The 21,749-nt window shown below is 42.5% G+C and overlaps 1 protein-coding gene across 6 annotated transcripts in view; it reads right to left on the bottom strand.

Moving 5' to 3' along the window:
• The window catches only part of LOC146682908 (RNA-binding motif, single-stranded-interacting protein 3-like), a 295,222-nt gene that overhangs the window by 37,281 nt on the left and 236,192 nt on the right, over nucleotides 1–21,749 (bottom strand). For all 6 annotated transcript variants that reach the window (XM_085447120.1, XM_085447117.1, XM_085447118.1 and 3 more), the window contains one exon: nucleotides 5,581–5,687. In XM_085447120.1, coding sequence (XP_085303246.1) covers nucleotides 5,581–5,687 — 107 coding nt within the window. The remainder of the gene's footprint in view (nucleotides 1–5,580; nucleotides 5,688–21,749) is intronic.

The following is a 21,749-nucleotide window of genomic DNA, read 5'->3' on the forward strand; positions in this document are numbered from 1 at the left end:
TACTAATGTAGTCTCAGTGAAAATGTGAATGCATTTTATCATGGCAATAAAGCAGCTTTTTTTTTTTTTAGCATATTATGTATGAAAATGCATGTATGCAAAATTGTGTTTAACAGAGTTAAAAATGTGAGGACAGCCTACACTAGCGGTTTTAAAGACGTCACCTGTTCTTTCCTGTTGCAGAAGTGGTTTTCATACTTATTCTGACACCTGGGCGCCCTTCAGAAGCTGAAAAAGTTCACAACTTTTTAACTCTCAACAACAACAAGAAGGAGGAGCAGCTAAATTTTAGTCTAATAAAAGACAGCTCAACAGCTAGTTGTGTTTATTTTCTTGTGCTTAAATCATATTTTGAAAGCCGTTTTCAAAGATGCACCACAACCCTGAGGCTTTCTAGACATTACCCTGCACAAAAGAATGAAAATGTTTGGCAAACATTAGCCAGTCTTTACACTGCCAGCTTTCTAGTACAAAATCTGTCCAAGAGCATGGATATGGAGCAGTGCAGATAAAAGTGTGAGACCATGTGAACTTCCTTCTGCAGGCAGCTCCTTCGCCTAAACCGAGCTGAATATTTCTAGTAATTAGGACCCAGCTCATCTGATAAATCTCTTGCCGTGTACTGCATAGGAGTAAGGGCAGCTTCGACTCGATTCTCCCAATGTTTTTTGGTGTTCATGAAAACAGCTCCACATCCCCACTCCGTGCCCCAAGGATGACCCGCCAACTCCTTCCAAAAACCACAGGAAAACCAAGTCGAGTCATCGTCTCTGTGTCCTCACACACGCTGACCCGCTCCCTCCCTTAATTTTTTGCCTGCTATACACACATTTGCTTCTTCTGCCTTGTGGCTACACACACAAACACACACAGGGACATCTGTCAAGCTTTCACACAGACTGGAAAGCCGGATGTTTTTTTTTTCATCCACACTCATTCCCCTAGAGTAGGTGCTTGAGAAGTGTGACTTTGAAAGTTTTTATGTGCGTGTGTGTAGGAGTGTGTGTTGGTGTAAAAGAGTTAGGATGTGAAGAGAGAGAGACAGAGAGAGAAGAATGAGCACCCATGGCGCTAGGCGCGCGAATGTGTGGTGGAAGAAAAAAAATGCAGTGACTAATATGTTTGTCAGCATGAGACAGCGAGAGACAGCACTTTCTAGACTCCCACTTTGGGTAGTTTACAAGAAAATCTGTCATATATTTCTCAATCCTCACCACCAGCCACCCTGCAGCACTCAACCCCTTGTAACTCCTGACTGATCATGCAATGTGTTCCCTCTCTCTTAGTCTCAGTGAGTCACTTGCTCTTTCTCTCTCCATATGTTGCTGTGGGATCTGGGAAGACTTCAAACACAGGAAGAGGAGACAGTAGACAAAATGGAAGAGAAAGAAGCTGTGAGGAGGGAGTGTTTAAATATGGGTGGAGGAAAAGGGGGAAGAGTGATGGAAAGCTAAAGATGGCGGTAGAGTGAGATCTATACTGTAGAAGGAGAAGGTAGAGAGACATGTCGGAAGAGACAGTAATGGATGGCGTAGGCTGTTGCTTCGCTTCATCTGTCTGCCACAGGGAGCAGAGTGAGGAATGGCCTCAGTTCTGATAAACAGACTAACATGTGATGGCCATCTCCCATCTCCCCTGCCCACAGCTGATCAATGACCACACAGAGGCACACACATGCTTCTAAGGGCCATCCACTTTATTCTAAGTGTAAATGTACGCAGAATGCACTGCAGTATCACAGTTTTAGATCAACCAGACTTTATCTGCAGGTGATCTGAGTTGCATTGTGATCAATGTTGGCTGTAATGCTTTCCAAAGTAATGCATTACTGTAATCATATTACAGTTCTTCAGTAATGCAGTCATTTACCAGAATTACTGTACTAAACAAAGGTTCATTACAAATTTCTTCTATCAAAACTGTTTGTTTTCCTTAAGTTGATTTCGGTTTGGGTGCAGGGAGGAAGAAAATGGTGGAGGGATGTACAACTTTTGAGGACTGGAAATACCACAGGAAAAGACAAGAGCCCGGTGGTAGAGTGCAGACTTCACTAACAACAGAAACAACTGCATTATACAGCTAACACAACACGGGCTCTTTGCAAACATCTGCACAGACAGCATGCTAACAAAAAACTAGCAAAGAGCCCAGAGTGATGTTAAAGCTGAGTGTTTGCAGACTCCCTCAATAATACAGGGATTTTCATCCGCATGTGGAACTGTAGCCTAAGGTTTAAAAACAACTTGTAACTATGTGACAGTACATTTTGGGTAACGCTGGTAACGTTGCAAGTAGTATAACTAATGACTTTCTCTCGGAAATAATCAAGTAACAAACAGCATTATTTTTAAGAAAAGTAACGAGCACCGTATAATGCTTTGAGTAATCACCCAAACATTGGACAGGATGTGACTCACGTGTAAATGCAGTCTGTAGAGAAGAACAGATTTTCTTAAGAAAACTGTAAGGTCACCTAACTCTGGCTGTTGCTGGCATCCCAAGGGAGCTCAGCAAAGACACAGATGTGACACAAAGCCCATACAGCAGTATACCTTTCCCCGACCCAAGACCTGCCATGAATGATGATAAGTCTGCTGCCTCTGTCTCCCAAATCTGTAAGCAACACTGTATAGCAAAGTCAAGATTATATAGATGCCTATTCTTACCAGATGTAAGCACAAAGGTCTATTATTAGCTCTCAACATCAGCATAATGTATCAAAGCGAATGTTAGGTCAGCAGTCTGTATCATGTTGCTGTTGTTTAACCTCTATATGATGTCGTCTTTACACACCAAACAGTCGTTTTCATATTAAACCACCTCATTCTCAAATACTTTTTTAGCTGGTCTGAGCTTAAAATAGAAAAACTAATTACGCAATCATGCTTTAAGACAATACAAGAAGATATATTTTTTAATTTGCTCTCATTTCTCAAGTCCTTTTCAGAACTGATAAAACAGGGTGGCATTTCTACGATTTCCAAACTTAAAGTTTGACAGAAAATGAAATAAAGCACAAAGGTGCCTTTAAATGCCACAGAATGTACACAGAAAAATGCAGTTCACAAAAAACTGGAGATGAATCAATACAAAAACCAATTATTTATTCTCAAGAGGCTTTAATATTGGATGCATGCAGTGGGTGTAAATCTGCAGAACTTATTTTCTTGGTACAGGGTTCTGGGAAATCCGTTGGAGTGAAATTATGTTCAAACACATAAATTTGATGAGCAGCTTTAAAACAATAAAAACTAAAGTAAACCGAAGCTCAAGTCTCCCTAAACCCACATTTATACCTCACTTTTTGTGGATTGCGGAGGGGAGGAGAGGGTTATGATGCAAAGGAAGGTACGGGACGACAATAGTGAAAGTTTCATGCTGAGACACTTACAGCATCTTTTTTGAATTGAATTTGAAGGACAGAAAACTAAGTAAATATTCTTCTTATGAGCTTTTAGCTCAGCCTCTGGGTGAACTCAGAATTCTTAAGAAACTCTGAGTCTCTAGTTTTTCCTTTTTTCCTCAAGTCTCTTCTTGTTTAAAAAGCCCTGAGATACGCTGAAAACCCAATCTGCTAAAAACTTTACACTAATTAGCAAACATATTTGTCCAAAATGTTCATTTTTAGTGTTGTAATTTCAAAAGTGTAGCAATTAAGGCACAATTATAATCACAGAGAAATCTAAGGACCTGGTAAAGCGAATTAGTAAACATATTTTACAGGCTAATATATCACGTCGAAGGTCAAGTGTCTGTATGCAATGCAAAGAATGCATTATAGCAAAATGAATAAATGTTTGTGTCTATTTAGGCTGCATCCGTCTCCTTTAAAAGGAAGCATCTGATCACTCCCACATACACAGTCATCTCACCGAGCTGACCCTGCCAACCTGTCAATGTGTGGGCCTGAGGGGATGTAGCAATGTGATTTAGGTGAAACACGCTTCATTGGTTTATAGGTGTTAGGCCTGCTGAACATGTGATGGACACACACACACACACACACACACACACACACACACACACACACACACACACACACACACACACACACACACACACACAGAGCCTGTGTAGGGAATACAACACCTACGTCTTAATGCATGCTCAATAATTCAGTGAAGGAAATCCCGGAAAGTTGATTCTGTTCATCTGGACGAAGTGTTTTCAGTGGGAGGAATGTTTCCTCACTCTTCCAACTGACTTCTTCATTCTCAGCTGACTGCAGCTTTCCTCAACCTTATAAACAGTTCAGTTGCATAACCACCAAAAGTAGCACCATTGACTAACAGTGAGCCATGAGCTCAGTTTCATGATTGTTGTCATGACCATTGGTCGATGGCCATGATAATTGTTCACAGAGACTTGGAGAATGGCTGCAATTCAAGCTTTGTAACACAGTGAAAGATGTAGTCATGGCAAAACACAGAAGAGCTACCTCATCCACCTACAGGCCAGTGGCTATTCCTTCAATGATGAGGACGTGCACACATCCTGGGCAGGTATGGCTCCTGGTTTGAGCGGGGAGTAAAGGAGGCCATTTGAATGTGGAAAGGGAGCAACCATCGCTAAAAAGAGGAGGAGGCAATCTTCTGACAATCATGAATCTGAGCTGAAGAAATCACTTGGATGAGAGATGAAACTGTATCCTCCACCTACTTCTTCACACATACTCACAAACTGCGTCTGCAGCACACACTAAGACGTATGGAGAGTTTTTCTTGAAGGACAAACATTCCATCTTTCCTCCTGTAACTTGCAGTTTCAGCACAATTGTCAGACTGAGCATGTGCAGCTGCACGTGTGTGTGCATTCAGTCTCTTCTATATAGTCCCGTCTAAAGCAGTCGCGTACTTGTCTCCTCTGTTCGTCCTTTCCAGTATATCCTGTTGGTAGTCTAAGAAAAGATTTTAACCTCGTATCTACATGTTACCATACCGTTTCCAGTTTCAGGTTTCCCAGCATTCTGCTGTATGGTGGAAATATATGCACTCAGTGAGGCTTGAGATGCAATTTACATGACAGCACATATACATCTGGAGACAATTTGATCGATATGTGGGCTATTTTTCTTTTCTTTTTTTGAAAACATCTCCATACATGATAGTAAATACAAATGGCAGGCGTTAATACTTTACATTCTGCCAGATGTTTTAGCCAACTTCTTCTGATCCCTTGTGAGCAGGGTGGAGCCATTTCTTAGAAATACCACTACCTCAGATGGTCATCTAGAGATGTGGTGCTACAGTAGTTAGTGGAGTGTAAGTGAGCGGTGTTATTTTGTCAACTCATCCGAATAGCAGCTTATATAGTTTTTAGCACATTTACTCAATTTTATTGCTATTTTATTTGTGAATTTAGCTTCCAGGTGAGATAAAATCTATATATAAAATCTATATATATATATAAATATAGTTTAAATCACCAGCAAACCTAAAGGAGGTGTATGTAAAGAGAGGCATTTGCCGAAGAAATCTTTATGTGATTTACTATTTCATGAATTGTGCTACACCAAAACCCTGTGGAAGAGTTTTTTTCCAGTTGCGAGTGAGAAAAATAAACACTGGCGTAACATCTTACCTCGCCTTCTCTGTGCCACGGCCTTCCATTCTGAGGGTACTTGCTCTGGCTTTGGCGTTTCTTCTGCCCTCCGTCGGCAAATTTGCACAGCAAAGGCTCCGTGGGAGCTGCAGAGAGAGAAAAGGACAAAATCATGTTAGCAGAAGTGCATTGTGCGACCTTTCCAAAAAGAAAGAAGCCCTTTTGAACTGTGTCCTTTGTCTCTTCTTCTACCACTGCATCTCTTTCTCTCTCTCCTCCCCCTCCCTCCGCTCTGCCTTCCTATGGAGCTCCTACACAAATTCCCAGTCCGGTGATGTTGGCAGGCCCTCCCTATCCTTGCAACGGCTGGCAGCCTATGAAAGAGCATTGCAAGGTATTGTTGAAATAATAATCACAGTAATCGCTCTTGTAAATACCTCTGAGATGGTAACACAGGACCGCTCTGTCAGCCAAAGCTTATTTCTAGAAGGCGTTCCTGTTCCTGACGCATAATCCCTCCGTGTTTTACTGTAACAGCCATCTCCTCTTTTATTTGAAATTTTTATGTCTTTTTCCACTCAGCAGCCATCAGCGTGAGCACCTCACTGGGGTGCATGGTTTGAGAAACGGCTGATATAGACGTTACTGTGCTGTTCTCGGTGCAAACACTAGGGGCAGGCTAAGGGTCCCCGAGATGAAACCGTTACAGAGGATTGACAGATGCTCTAACTTCAGAGCTGGCATCAGCAGAAATAAAGGATGGCTTGAAAATGAAACAGCTGTCATTATACACATTAAAAAAACAAAAAAGAAAAGAGCCCCCTGAAGAGCGACCTCATCTAAGCTGTATCTGCATCAAAAGCCTTTTGTATGCATAATTACCAATGAAAGGTCAATGAAAGTGTTGCGATAACCTAAGCCTGTGTAAAGATAACTTGTGAAAGGGCAGTTTCCCACACTCGTGCTGCAGGTGAGCACCTAAAGAGGGAAAAATTGGCTCAGGCAGATGACTTTCCTGATGAGATAGTGCAGAGAGGAAAAGCAAATCTGAAGACAGTCAATCTGGAGAGAAGAAGAAAGAGTAGGGGGGGAAAAAAGCATGAGAAATGAGCGGCTCGCTTGGCTGGGGATCTGGGGGTCTTCACAGTGTCCGTCCCCTTTTCAGTCAGCGTCAGCGAGATCGGAATCTCTTAAGACACAGACTGGGGAGATGAAACAGGGGAAGGGAGACAGTTGTATAAACAAGCAGAAACACAGGAGTACAGAAAGCGTAAAGAACATGAAACAACAAAAGGAGAAGATGGTGAAAGAGATAAGGGAAATGGCTGACCAAGGAATTAGAGTGTGAACCTAAACCAGGATCAAACCCTGGGAGAGTTGTACAGTTCAGCAAAAGTACAGTACACACAGCGCCAACAAGTTTGTCCAAACACTGAACCGATGCTGCTCTGCACCTGGCGGCTTAGGAGAGAGCTGACGGCTCTCCTGTCAACGCATTCACATTACAGGCCTGGCAGCTTGTGACACGGAGGCTTTGTGACGACACTGGCCAATGATGGGGGCTGTCTGCAGGAGGCTGAGCAAAGGGACCTTTCATCACGCCATGTCAGAGATGACACCGAGAGAATTGTTGATGCTTTAATCTCTACTCCCAGATGTTAGAGGTGCTTTGGGTCCTGATAATAATGCAGCATCACAAGACAGGAGAGAAAAAGCTTCTGTCTAGACTGACAAAGCAGTGACAGCCATGAAACAACCTGAAGTTAAGTGAGCTCATGACAAGCGACTTTGTCAGGCGATAAATTGATAAAAAAAAAAGAAAAAGGAAAGGCCGAGGCGTTAATGAGCTAATCAGATGATTTGCTTTTGCATTTAATTTTCTCTCATGCCAGGAATGTTGCTGCTGAAAATATGTTTTTGTTAGTTACAGGAGATGTCTGAGATGCAAATGAGATGAAGGCTGTGGAGCTTACGGACTGCATTTATGTGGCTAAAGGGGTACTATGGGGCTAAATGCATGCAAACAAACTCTGGAAAAACAGCAAAAGAAATTTACTGTGTTTCTGTGCCTTTAGGGTCCACTACAGCACCAAACTTTTCAGTCAGCCAAAGAAAAAGTAGCAGGGAAGGGAGAGCGCATGAGACGCTACAGGAGAAAAACAACAAAAGCTCCTCCAAACCTCTCCTTTGGCGCTGTGGGAGATAATTAGCTATTGGAGAAATTTGGAGAATCTGACATAGAGCACGCTGACGTTCCCCCAGTGACTACATCCCCAGTTCCCACAGCGAACTAGCCCATTTGTTTAAGACTCAAGCCCAAGATCAACAGCCTCGCACCACCCCACCCTCCCTGTGAACACACTCACCCTTCTGTAGCCCTGAAATACACACCCTCCTCCTGCCCTTAAAATCTCTTTGCTATAACCTTTGAAAACACACAAAAATAGCCAAAGACACATACGCAGAATAAGCCAGTGCCAGGCTATAAACCCTTCTAGACCTCTCGCCACACGGCGTCATCCCTGGCACGGCCCAGAACAAACTGGGCCACCGACTACGTTCCAGCTTGCTGATCCTGCGTCTTTAAGGTAAAGGCTTCAAGTAATGCCTAATTCACTTTGGCTCCAGAATATGTGTTTTCGGGGGCTTCTTGCTATGAACTAATTTACTGCCCCTTTAATGATTCGACATCATGGGAAAAAGACGAAGTAGTTTTGGTCAGAGGTTAACAACTGCCGCTAACAAGGTGCTCCGTGGGAACCCCTAATTGTTTTTTATGTGGGTTGCTGTAGGAACTGGTAAACACGTTAACGAGGGGTGGCTGCGGACATGCGCACATGCATTATGGGCTTTGAAATATGCGCACCAAGACCGACCACAATCACGCACGCACATGAAAGGGGAGCAGTTTAGTGAGAATAAGATGCCTGTGCTGCCAGCCTCATTTGATCATAGCCTTGGCTCAATCATGCTCCTCAATGTGCATTTGGCTCTGAAAAGATAGTCATGGCATTCTGCACATCAATAGACGCATTACCAACAGACAAAACGAACCAGCAGAGGCATGGAAATGCACTTGTGTAAATAACAGCGACAATAGAAATCTAAATGAAAGCTTGTTGAAATTTTCACTTATTAGCGCTATGTTCATAAGCAATTATTGCTGTTACAGTTGTTTCCTATGGGACTGCATCTGGTCGAAATCAGCTCTTTGGCTGCAGACAAGCACAGTGGCTTTTTTCTCTATCTATAGACAAAGAGCGCTCGTGCGCTCCGGATGGCTTGAAAAGCCAGCTGAAAAACATCTTGATCTATGAATGCAAATCAGTACATGTATTATAACACGTCAATTTCGGCCTGTTGTACATTCATTTGGTGCTCTGAATTGGACTGTACATCTGTTTGGCCTGAATGGTGAAATCAATGCAGGAATGCTCCATAGTTGCAGAGGGGCTGTGTGAAAGGTTTTGCTCAGTGAAACAGCCAGCTTTTCACCATCAGGACAGTTACAAAAGAGGCCTCTAAGAAGGGTTTGGAGTCAAACTGGGCCGGCCTTGCTTTGCTCTCAGAGTGTCCAAAGCAATAAAGAGGGCAAACAGAGGGAACTGTTCAGCCACTTGTACCAAAATATGTCAGCCTGAAAAGATTCAGTGAAAGCAAGCTCTCGACTTCTCAATGACAACTTTAGCTAAAGGTTCCTATGGGTCTCAGAAAAGTCTCAGGAAGGCTCACTGTGTTTTACTGCAAGGACATGTTAGGGGAGAACATGGAAAAGGCAGAAAGAGGACAGTATTTTATTGGAATTCTGCTCTACTCTGATGCTGCTCGAGGGGATCTCTAATTGGATCAACAACTGTTTGATTCCCTTCAGCCAGCTTGACCTGTCTGCCCAGACTGAGGAGGCTGTGTCTTATGGGGAAGAGAAAGAATAAGAGTGGGAGTGAGAGAGAATAAGAGACATAGAAAGGCACAGAGGGAAACAGAAGGCGTTAGAAAGGGACGCTATTCTGGAGAGAGATAAAAGGATGCTAGAAAAACATGACAGGTGGATAGGACAAGCAGGGTCACAGAACAAAACTATAGCAGTGCTGCATATACGTCGCCATTGTCAGAGTCAAACAGACAGCCTCAGAATGGCTGCCAACCTAGAAGGCAGGCGGGAACAGCTTTCCTACAGGGAGGGCTTTGACAGATCCCAGTCGATAGCTCTCACAACTGCCATGCTGGCCTTGCATCCTTCAGCATGGAAATGAAGACAGTCTGCCAGGCGTTTTGCTGACAGGGACGGCACACATGGCTCAATGACACGGCCCAATAAATGGAGCCGGCGCTGAGAGGAAGGCATGGCAGAGAGCGACACAAAGTGTCATAGACAGACAACGAGACAAGAGGAGATGGTGACAGAAAGAGACAGAGGGGAGAGATTCACCGAGTTTAGAAGTGACAGGCACAGTCCAGTTTTCACTCTTCCGATCCATACTGTATAGCTCATCTCTTTGAGTGGGATGAGCATAGGGAGAAGGATGTCAACAACAGCTTGCTTCTCATCCTGCATCTGCTACACATGCTCAATGGCTATTGATCAGTGCTTGCTTAGACTTCCATAGAGGGCTTCTGCAGCACGCCATGCAGTTCTGGTCTGAGATGATATTATGGATTACGGGAAGGGAAATGGAGGGAAGAGCCCTGCATGCGGGCGGTAGAAGCCTGATCGATGAGCTATTGCACACTTAACAAGAGTAATGTTATGTAGGGAGTCTCTGACATGCTAATCCATCTCTCACTCTCTTTGTCCATCTCCCTCAATCGCATTTCTCTCTGTCGTAGTTATCTCCTGTCTGCATCTCTCACTCCCTTTCTTTTTCTCTTTCTTTCTTCTGTCCATCCATCTATCCATCCACTGCAGAGCACCGAATCCAGACCAAATTTAGACAAATAAACAAAGCTGATGGACGAGACGACCTCCATGTAGGTCTGGCACTGAGTCAGTCTCTAACAGCGCAGACAACTCAAATCGACTGAAACCATCTCGTGGTAATGGGAATACAAAATGCAATTGCCAAGGAATATGCAGAAATCAATGCGAAATGATCTAACAGAAAGGTGAACAATACTCTGCTTAAACACTGAGTTGTAATTATTTTAGCAGCTGAAAATATGGGTTGAATATAATTGCACTTCAAGTACTGACTCTGGATTAATCTGCTTTTGCATTAAATTTGAGAGCCACAAGTGCAGTGCAGCGCCAAACAGGAGGAGGGGTTTCCAGCTGCTCGCTGACTCCTGGGAGACGAGCTCTGATGTACCGGTGTAACGAGAACTTCATTTTAGCTTAATCAGCTAATTCCACTTGCTATTCCCAACACTAAGGTTGCCATGGTGAGTAAATAAATTACTAGAAACAACAAGTGCAGACAGAAGTTTGTGAGTGAGTGAGTCGAAGTTATGCTTATGTGTGTTTGCCAGCTCTAATGAATGGCTCACAATCCTGCATCCATATATTGAAATAACATTTATACAGGCAGACAGTCCCCACTGCATTCGGTCCAAATGGCATAGTTGAGTGCTTCTGGGTCCTGCAGTCAGCTGCAATGTTTAAGTGGCGGTGGCAGATGTTTCTAATGTTAAAGCCACACAAGCTGCTCTACGCTGCCAACATCTTTGTTTCTGCAGTAGGTCTCAATATCACTACCAACTTTATACAGCTGGCCAGGGTGGCAATTACAGTAAAAGTGGCCACAAAAAACGTAAGAGCAGGGTCTGAGATTAAAATGACTATTTGTAGAGTGGATCTGAAATAAGATCCAAGAAAATATGCACCAGGCAACTTAAGCCAGCACTTCAGATAGATAAATCTATAAGTGGGAAAAATAGACTTTGGTGTTAAGGATATTGATGATGTGTTGTACTCTTCAAAAAGCTACATCACTTGTTCCCCACTGAACTGATGAAACAAGCTTTGGAAGAACAGACTAGTTTTATTTTTCAAATAATTTACAATATGCATGAGAATCTTCTGGGTCTGGGTTTTTAAAGATAAAGTTCACCCCCAAATTTTCCACTGGCCTGTATTGCCATCTAAACTGACTTTGTATGAGATACCCAGCTTTGGAGACATCGGCTGCTGTGATGTCTACCTTTTTTTGGCTATAATGTATGAAACTCAAAGCACTAGTAAGCCGGTGTGAGAAGTTTCATAGAACTTTCAATGAATTCTTCTTTTAGTTTTTGCATCTGCCAATCAAAACTAACATTACAGCTCAGCTGATGAAGAATGTCATTAATGTTTACATTGCAGGTAGGCTACAGTCCCATGGGCCTAGTCATTGGTAGTCCATTTGGCAACCAATGACTGTGAGGGAGAAATGTGTATTTTCTTACTAGATGTGAGTGGTTGCTGGCAATCACTATAAAACTGAATGCTAAAGGCATGTTTGCACAGGTCTAGAGACTGGTCAGCAACCACCTGGAAATCATGTGTCCTAAAAAGAGTCAAAATGAAGTCCATAATGTTGCACGGAAAACTTCATTGATTTACTTTGGTTGGTTAGTTATGAGTCATCAGTAGTTTGTGTGGAAGATGCAGACTTGTCTGCAAATACTTTCAAACTACTTGCGAAGGAGTGTTGAAAATGTGCAACATACGAAACCGTTCGTCTGCAAAGTAAAAGTTGCACCATTTGAAATGTGTTGATTTCAAAGGCACACCTTTTACTTTAAAGGTGAATGCTCTCCATTTCTAGTTAGCATCATAATTTTCCAAGTTTTGCTACAGCTTAGAGAGTAAGTGGTGAGTTTCTGCAGACAAATTGGCATCTTCTATGCAAACTACATGTGACTGTGGCTGCAAGTGACCAAAGCAATCAGAAAGTTGTGGTTTAGGAACCTCTCTGTGTCGCCAGCAACCACTTTCCAGCTGGTTCGGGAATACACATTTTTCCCTCACAATTGCTGGTTGCCAACCATTCTCTTGGCTGGTTAACTCTTCAGTCACACTGTTGCTGGGCGTAGTTTTGGAATTTTCTAGAATAAACTGTTCACAATAAAGATTTCTGGATTTCTGGTAAATAAGGTTAGCACGTTGTTAAAGCATGATGTTTTGAAAGACATTTCAACAAAATTTTTAAAATGTATTATTTGGTACTTCTGGCACCATGTGACAATTACTATTTAAATTTATTATATTCAAGAGAAGAAGAAGACATCTGTGATAACTTTAACACTGGGCTTCACAGTTTAAAATATTTTAGATGGATCGACAACACTACAAGCCTCAGGTCAAATATGTACAATTGATTGTAGGGTGAACTTTCCCTTTAAAGGTTATATGGTTATATCGGGATAATAATTCTTTATTAAAACTTTCAGAAAAAGATAAACAATAGCATTAAAATATTGACCCAGTCTAAAAATGAACATTTCTTCTGTCCATCCATCTGTCCAGGGAATTAATACATAAGCCTTCACTGGCTTGACCTTGTGGTGTGAAACAAGTTCTGGCGTGTGAAACTGCCCTTTTTTGGCTGTGGCAGAAGAACACAAGAGTAGTTGTTGCCGGACTTTGCCTGTGGGGGTTGACTTGTGCTTCTACGCTCTGTGTCACTGCCTGTGTGGGCAGACAGTGAAACTAGCTCTGTCCCTGTTAGCAGAGTATTATAACACTGCCAACGCCTCCAGTGACCCGTGAAAACTCCCATCTATAGAGATGAATCATACAGCGCTTTGTAATTCAACTGAAGTGCCCATCTACCAGACCTACAGCAAATATTTCTCAGTATATATGACACTGGATCAGAATCAGAATAAATCAACTTTAAGCTCTGACAGTACGCCTTAAAATGTATCATGTACTCTATTGTTCTGTGAGGGGAGGTTTGAATCTCTTGTGAAGGCTTCATCACTTATATCTAGCATTAAGCCTGAATGCATATTAGCATCTTACTCAGCTTTACACACCTTTCGTTATCATATACAGCAAAATGTAGGTGTATTTATCAAGGCGAGGTTTTGCTGAGTGGGTTCTTTTTCAGCACTTCTCTGCTTGACATTCAACAAAGTTACTCAAATTCACACTAGGAGTGCATTACAAACAGTCCTCTATTATTGGCTAGTATAAAGCTCTGAGGAAATAGTGGATGCTGGGTGTTTTTTTTTAAATAACATCTTGCCTCTCTCGGAGAATTTCCCTGGTGGTCCACAGACCCAAACTTCTGGTTCTCTTTATTATAAGCTTATATAACCTTTAGGTTAGCGTGCTTGAGAATTGCTAACAACATTTGAACATAAGCAGAAAATACGCTGCAAATGAAAGAGCCACATCAGTTAGAGTAGCACACAAAAGGCAGTGTGTCTGTTAACTAGGTTTCCACCGTAGGGGCTTCCAGTAACAACGGTATGGACAGGAAAGAAAATGAAATTACAGCACAATAAATGAATTATCAATAAAAAGCCTCAATACTGTATCTGAGGGAGGATCAATATGCCAGAGCTGGGCTGCAATGTGGGCCCAGGGCTGCGGGTAGCCAGATCAATAATGTCACTGGGGGTGATTGACGATCAATGCTACCAGTGACATTGATTTATGATCAATGAAAGAAGGGCACCGACTAATAAGGGGGGAAAGGGTGGAGGGGAAGTGTGCATGGGGGATTCCATAGAGTCCCCTTTACTGTAACTGATTGGGGATCGATGAAGAGTGGCACCGCGGCTGATTAGGGATCAGGCCGGTCTCGAGCAGAGGAAGGCGGCTATGTGTGAGAGCATTTGGTTGGTTGCGTGGAGACCGGCTTGTCTGAGCTGAGCAGAGCTGCAGAGACTGTAATTAAAGCTGTGCTGAAAGGAGCTTTCCACTGTTTGATAGAAGCTGCAGGTGCAGCTCTCTTTGCTCTTTCACTTTCAAAAGAGCAGCCATGCACACACACCCACACGCGTATAGTATACACTTTTTTATGCTCACTCAGAAACATACAGAACACACACAAACCCAAAGACGGCGCAGGAAGATCTGCACTGTTTTCTTCCACCCCACCCTCGCAGAAATCTGTCACCAGCACTGACATCCTCTCTCTATTCTGGCTTGTTTTCAGCCATATTTAAGAAATTATCACTGCTTTTAGAGTCTTCAAACTAACCCAAATGACTTAAGCATCACTACTGAAAAGAATGAATTAAAAGTAAAGAAATAAAGAAATCTTTTTTTCTTTATCGTCTTTCATTTCATTAGCTAACTTGTGTTAGATTTGACCTTTCACATTCAGGTGAGACTGGAAGTTAAAGGAGCATATTTTATATTTTACAGTAGCTACAGTAGTCATATTTGCTCCTGATTACTGAGATGAATGGGTCACACTCATGTGAGACATAATGCTACATTTATTTAAGCCTTTGACACACTTTTGTTATACACTGTACATATTTGTTATACTACACCTGCTGTAAATTAAGTGCAAACAGATTTGTTTTCAATAAAAAGGAAACAACAAAAACAGTTACAGTATGGAGAGCTGGCTTCATGACTTTATCAGCTTGCTATGAATGGAACCGGCTGCTTTAACTCTAGATTACAAAGAGTCGTTGCCATGGCCATGAAACTATTAAATCTAGTTTCTGGTAGATTTTGTATTATTTAACCTCTGTTACACCCTGCACACCAAGAAATTTTTTTTAAACTGTGCATTTCTTTTCTATCCATTTTTTCTTCTTCTTCTTCTTTTTTTTTTTTTTACATTCACTGCTTTTTTTGGTCTTAATAATATAACAGTGGAAGAAAAGTATTCACTGTATAATTAATAATTCTCATAAACAAAAGCGGCCACATATGCGGCACCACAAAGCCAGTTTTCATGAAATTCAAAAGCCACAGTAAGGTCCAAAGTCAGACATGCATAATCTTTGTCTCAAAGACCCATGTATGTCTCAACTTCAAACAGTGCATCAGACATTCCCAAGATTCATAATTCATTCATTTCTTAGGTATTCTCTTTGTTCTCAAGTAGCGTTCACACTAATTCTCCTCAGTCTTTCCAAAAAAGTTGCAAAGTGGCATCGTCTTTGGGTTCAACGAATACATCGACCGTTTTCTGAGGAAGCTGCAAAAAAAATATTGCATTTACTGATAAGATTTTGATTTTGTATTTGAAGGTCGTTCTACCGAAGTGAATTAAACAGACAAAACGGCACACCTTCTTATTTCTATTGCGTTACACAGTGTTTGCTTTGAATATGCTTATTTGGTTTTGGCATTAATATGGATATTTTTCTTTAAAGAAACCAAATACCAGCATTTAGAGGCAGATTGTTAAGAAAGAAATGGATCAAACGTAAATCAAAATCTGACCCTGCTTCTTTCCTTGTCCATGCTTCACTGTTTTTTCCTCAGTCTTTATATAAAAGAAAAGAAAACACAAACACAAAGAAATGACAGGAGCTTGATGACACATATCTCTTTTGAAGAAAAAAAAACATATGAACTCCCATAATAGCTATGCTCTGTCCTCTTTGAGACAGCAATATCGGAACGAGAGAGAAGGGTTGACCTGTGTAGAGCAAGTCTGAGTAAGTCCCTGCCTAAACATCTCAGACGTGATGAAAGGCTTTGTTTTTCTCAGCCTGCGTTAATGGGCCCCAATCGATGTGGGAGAGCTGTGTTTTTTTCCCCTCCACATGTCCTGACCCTTGGGGAAACACAGGGAGGTAATGTGGGAGGGTAGAGATATTGACACACAACGTCGATATCACCAGGGTTCACAAACAGCGGCGCTTACTTCAAGTTGAGGCTGGCTCATCAATGCAGCATCAACAACAGAAGTACAGCGCAGGAAGTGCTGGCAGTTAGTGCAGACTGTAAATTAGCGGTAAGATGCAAAACAAATACTGATGTAAAACTAATGACACTCATCAGTGCTTACGATTCTCCCTTCCAAAACTACCCACCTGTCTCAGGCACATACACACACGCGCGCAGAGCGATGCATTCACCTCACTGATGCCAAGAATGTGCGGCAGCACAGCACTGCAGCAGAGGCAAGCACATCTCCACACTGGCTCTCATCTGTCACCAACAGCAACTAGCCCGCCAGTCGCCATGATGTGCAGCCTAATTGGGGGAGCTGATGAGGTCTGATGAGGCCAGTACTTATTGAATTCCCTGGCCTATTATATGGATAATGCTGGAGAGGAGCAGCCTCCCTCTCCTTTCCCATTCTCATCCATTCACTGTCCCAGCAGGGAGCTGCCGGCTAATCCTTTCTTGTTTATAATGGCTGAACGAACGAAAGGGATTTGGACACGATTTCCCCTCGCTAGCACACATCTAACACTCCCCAGTGTTGATTTTACCTCATAATGGGTCTATTGGACAAGTTAACCAGATCCCAAAACCCAGCTCAACCCTCTTGCCTGTCTTTCCTTTTCCTTTTCAGGAGGAGAGGCAGGGACATTGTTGAATAATTAGACTTTGAAATAAATGTTCTTTTCTTTTTCAAAAGCAATTATCAAACATTCAGTATGTGGCTGTACAGTATTCAGCGCTTTATAATGCATGTGTGGGACAAAAAGGAGAGAGAGAGAGAGAAGAAGTGTCAAACAGTGCAGCGGAGAAAAGGGGGAAAAAAGCAGAGGAAGGCAGAAGTTGGAGAACAGATGGCTGAATGGCAGGACAACAAACTTTTAATTCTGTGCGTCAGACTGGTGAAAGAGATGGAGACCGTGAAGTCACAGAGGGGTGCCAAGAATACTGCTCAGTATGGGACAGCACATCAAATTCCATTCGAACTGATGAAAACTCTGTGATTAATGCCTTTGCTGCACAGCACTGTAAAGCATCTGAATTTCAAATTTAAAGTTTCTATGGAAGAATTATGCATTTAGGTGGTAGGACATTCATCAGTACCAGCTCTATTGTGAGGAGAATCCAATAAAGCACATTTACTCAGATGAAGACTGCGAGAAGAGCAGCAAAGGAGCAAATATCTGACTATTATTCTCAAGTGCAGGTACAATAAGAGAGTCGCATGGTTATAGTAAGTGACTCAAACTGTCACTTACTAACTAGATGCGCGGTGTATTTCTGATGTATGCACCCAGCTCTTTGTCTGCCTTACTATTAAAAACAACAAGCTGCTTTAAATCTCTGACATTGTGATCACCTGGAAAATATTGTGTTGGTTCCCCCTTTTGCTGCCAAAACAGCCCTGACCCACTGAGGTTCCACTAGACCCCTGAAGCCATGCTGTGGTATCTGGCACCGAGATGTTAGCATCAGATTCTTTACGGAACGGGTAATTAATCGGCAGAACTGTAGATTTTGACCAGTTTATTGAATAATCTGAAACTCTTGAAAAAGAGTTTATCAATGCAATTAACCCAGCAACAGATTCTGTAAGGTGTGGTCTCCATGGATGCTTTGGTAGGTGGTACATGTCAAAGTAACATCCCAGTGCTATCTAGAAAAACAAAAGGCCATATTTATAGGGGTCAGTTGTTGCGGCCTTATAGATCAGGGACCACACTGACGAGGAGGGCCATTAAGGCAGCAACATTTAAAAGCTTACATGGAGAAGGTACAACCTGGAGTTCACTAGGGGCACAGCAAATCAATATTAGCTCGACTTAGAAATCTGCTGTATAATCCTTGATCTCCAAGGCCATTTGCTTTGCTGCCTGAAATTGGATACACCCTGACTGCACACCCCCACCCGCCTGCTACGCAAAGCCCGCTGTGCGCGCCACAAATAAGACATCCTGAAAAATTGATCTGGATGCATCTGTAGCAAGATTACGTCTAGGGCTAAGAGAGAGATATGACTAGCTCGAGGTAATTGATAAAAATGCGCGTCTATGTGTAAGAGGATCATGATGGGGCCCGGCGAATGTGGCAGCATTATCATAGCCACATCACTACCATCTAGAAGACTGCTGCAGCAACATCTCAACAAATATTAAGAGCTGGTAAAAGACCGATATTGAAAAATACTTTTATACACTCTATACTGTAGGTATGATTAACAGTGACATAAGGATAATAGGTTTTCTTTGTTTATTTTGCCTGAAAGCAATGATGCCTTTTGTGGAGTAATACATTTTCTTTGACAAATGACCTGAGTAGCACATAATGGAATGGCTTTGTTTGATTAATTTTTATACAACCATATTTGTCCATTTTAAACATACCTGTGACATTTTATTCACCAAAAATTGTTTAGATTTCTCTAAATCCATCTTTCCTTGCAGCCAAGGTCCCCATCTTTCCTCCAACAGGCAGTTTCAGAGGCAATTTATGTAAAACTTGCATTATTCATGACCACCTACTCCAATTGGCTGCATTCACTTCCAGCCAATCGGAATACTACCTAATGGATAATGGAAATTTCCTCATGTGGCGTCTCTACCCCCAGAGTAATGGCTACAGCTAGAGACCACATATAGGGGGGTCTATGAACCAATCTAAACTGTGCAGTTGCACAGTTGAGACTGTAGCCACTTTCACACACGTGCTGCAGCCCTCTTAAACTTTTCCAACATTTTCCTGTATGCGCGAACACAAATGCCCTACTCAGTGGGATCGAACATTAAACTGCCCAATCCCTACCAGCTCCCTCGTACAGATTCAAAGTCCGTTTGCTCCAATGTGAAAACAGAACAGGTCCTGAGAAGCTGACAGTAGTAGTACATGCCATGTGTACCATCTCCCGAATGCACAATTAAGCCAGAAACCTAATCTAAACCATTTACAGTGGTGTAAATACATCTAGTACCGACTAGCTGCACCTGGCTCGCGTAAGAACTGTTGCTAGCCAAGATTCAGCACTACTTCCCGATTACAGAAGGAAGATTGTCTCCAAAGATGAATATCAGCCATCAAGGGCATATTTCATTTAAATTCCTTGGGAGATGAAGGAACAATTACTGCTCCCTCTTAATACAGGAATTTCCAAATACGAAATTACAAAATAACTCAGATCGAAAAGATAATATAGCAGATTTATGACACACCAGCCCACTGATTTCAAACACATGGAGGAGCCTGTGAATTATTATTTTATTCAATATTATAGCGCTACACATTTATGTGGGAGGTAACTTTTTCTTGAACTTTTACAGCAAACTCTGAATGTTTTCGCCCTTCTTAAACGTTTTGCTATCAGACTCTTTCTCGTGCCTCCTGGCAGGTGAAACAAAACAAACAAAACATTCCACTTCAAGAAAGAAGCAAAAAAACACCACTTACAGTACTTACTGCTGTGCAACAAGCGCGACATAAAAAGTGAGATTTGTAGGCAGGGTATATCATTTCCACTGTTACTGTGGGCTGCAGGATTTTTATTCCCATGGCAGTGTGTATTGTTAGAGTGTCAGTTGTTGGACTCTCTGAGGCCTTTAAGCTCACTGTTTTCCCTCTATTACTTGTGCCCGGTGGGGGCACAGACAGTTGTAGCGAGATGCGGCGCAGCGCAGCAGGGTGGTCCCCAGATACCACAGATTCATACTTTCCACCTGACGCACAGGATAGAGAGAACAGAGAGCTGGCAATTACCAGACTCCTCTCTCTATATATACTGCAATCCTGGCCAGCTCCGCTCTGCTGTACTCCACTCTGAAGGCTGTCTCAGGGCCAAGCTGGAGGTAATGAAAGCAACACACTCCTAATGGACTATTGATGTGTGTGTATTTGTGAGTGTGCGCGTGTTGGCGTATGAGAGGAAGGCAGAGGAAAGAACAAAGGAAGGAAAAAGAAACTGTAAGAAATCATTCTGCTGGCATTTTCATCCACTTTCCTTTTGTCTGTGTCGATGTTTTTGCCGTGGCAAAAAGTGAGCATTCATGTCTGCGAGCTAACGTAAATCACCTATACGGGCTGAAAAGCAGTAGAATTAAACTGCTAGTGCGATCCAATAGCATGGCCAAGATGTGTTGCGCTTCCAGCAAGGGAAGCAGAGACAGACAGAGAGACACTGTGTCTGAGACATGAGGTCACCGGGAACCAGGTGTGTTTCCATCGTCCTTCAGCTCAAACACCAACAGGCAGCTCACGTATAAATACACTCATATAGGAAGGAAAAGACACAAATATCCCCGGGTGACAAAAAAAACAGAAGTGGTAACTCAGACACCTTCACAGTAAATTTCACCAAATACAACATGTCGCACTCCTGCTGATGGTCCACTGGTAGAGCATGTAGGGTGTATTTTTTTAATGCGTGTGTGTCTCTGCGTGTGTCCCCTAACCTGCTGGCAGGCAATCGGATGAATGAATGGGCGTCCACTGCTAGAGGTCCGGTGGCACAACAGAAATAACTCTGCTGACCACAGTGACCTCTGCCTGTTCCCACACAGTCTGCGTCCTGTTCTAATGGAGGCCCGTGCTCTATTTTGGGGGCAGCAGCTAGATTTATCTCACTGCCCTCTGTGTCCTGGGACGGTGACACTGACATGGTGTAACTGATGCCTGCTGCTTCCTTTTTTTTTTTCCTGCTTCCCTTACGCAAGCACACACAGGATAAAAATCAGTCAATTCTGGGCACCCGGATGACCCGGCTGTACGTCACTATCTGTATCCATTTTCAAATGTCCCTTAAAGGAATAAAGGAAAGTTGTAAACCATCGGCTTTGTGTTGTGATACTTCACCGTGATAGTCTGATCTTTCATAAAGACAGGTGCAGGAGCTGGAGAGTAGATGAGAACAGAACCAAAGAAAGCAAGCCTGCTGAATTGCTTGCATACCACAGAGACCTTAGAGCATGATTATCCTCCTCAGCAAACTTAATCTTCATTCTAGAGGACGGGCAAGCTGGCCGGAAGGCTATGAGCTCAGTGACCTACTGTATCTGCTGAGAGGCTGAATATTATTCTTTGCAAAAGAAATACGTTGCCTCAGGTCCTGCATTAGATTAAGTTGACTGATGGCTAAAACCAAGAATCTAGGGATCCTTGAATATAATGTGCACATCACAGCACCATCTTCCTAAAGTGGTGGAGATCTCAGTTTGGGTTAGGGAGCAGAAAAAAAAGATAGAGGCTTTTTCTTACGGCAGTAACAGTCTGATTTCAGAGCTTGCCAGTATAATATTTAGAGAATAAACAAATAAGAAATAGTTTCCTGGGTAAGAAACTCAACCACTACTCAGTCTCCCAACTGTGTTTCATTGCACATTCCTAAGTTATAGAAAAAAATCAAAGAACTTTGTTTAATAATACATTGACATGACCG

Source organism: Copadichromis virginalis, linkage group LG22, assembly GCF_057382275.1.
Source record: "Copadichromis virginalis isolate Kocher_CV1m ecotype Utaka linkage group LG22, C_Virginalis_male_GT1.1, whole genome shotgun sequence".
Lineage (NCBI taxonomy): Eukaryota > Metazoa > Chordata > Actinopteri > Cichliformes > Cichlidae > Copadichromis > Copadichromis virginalis.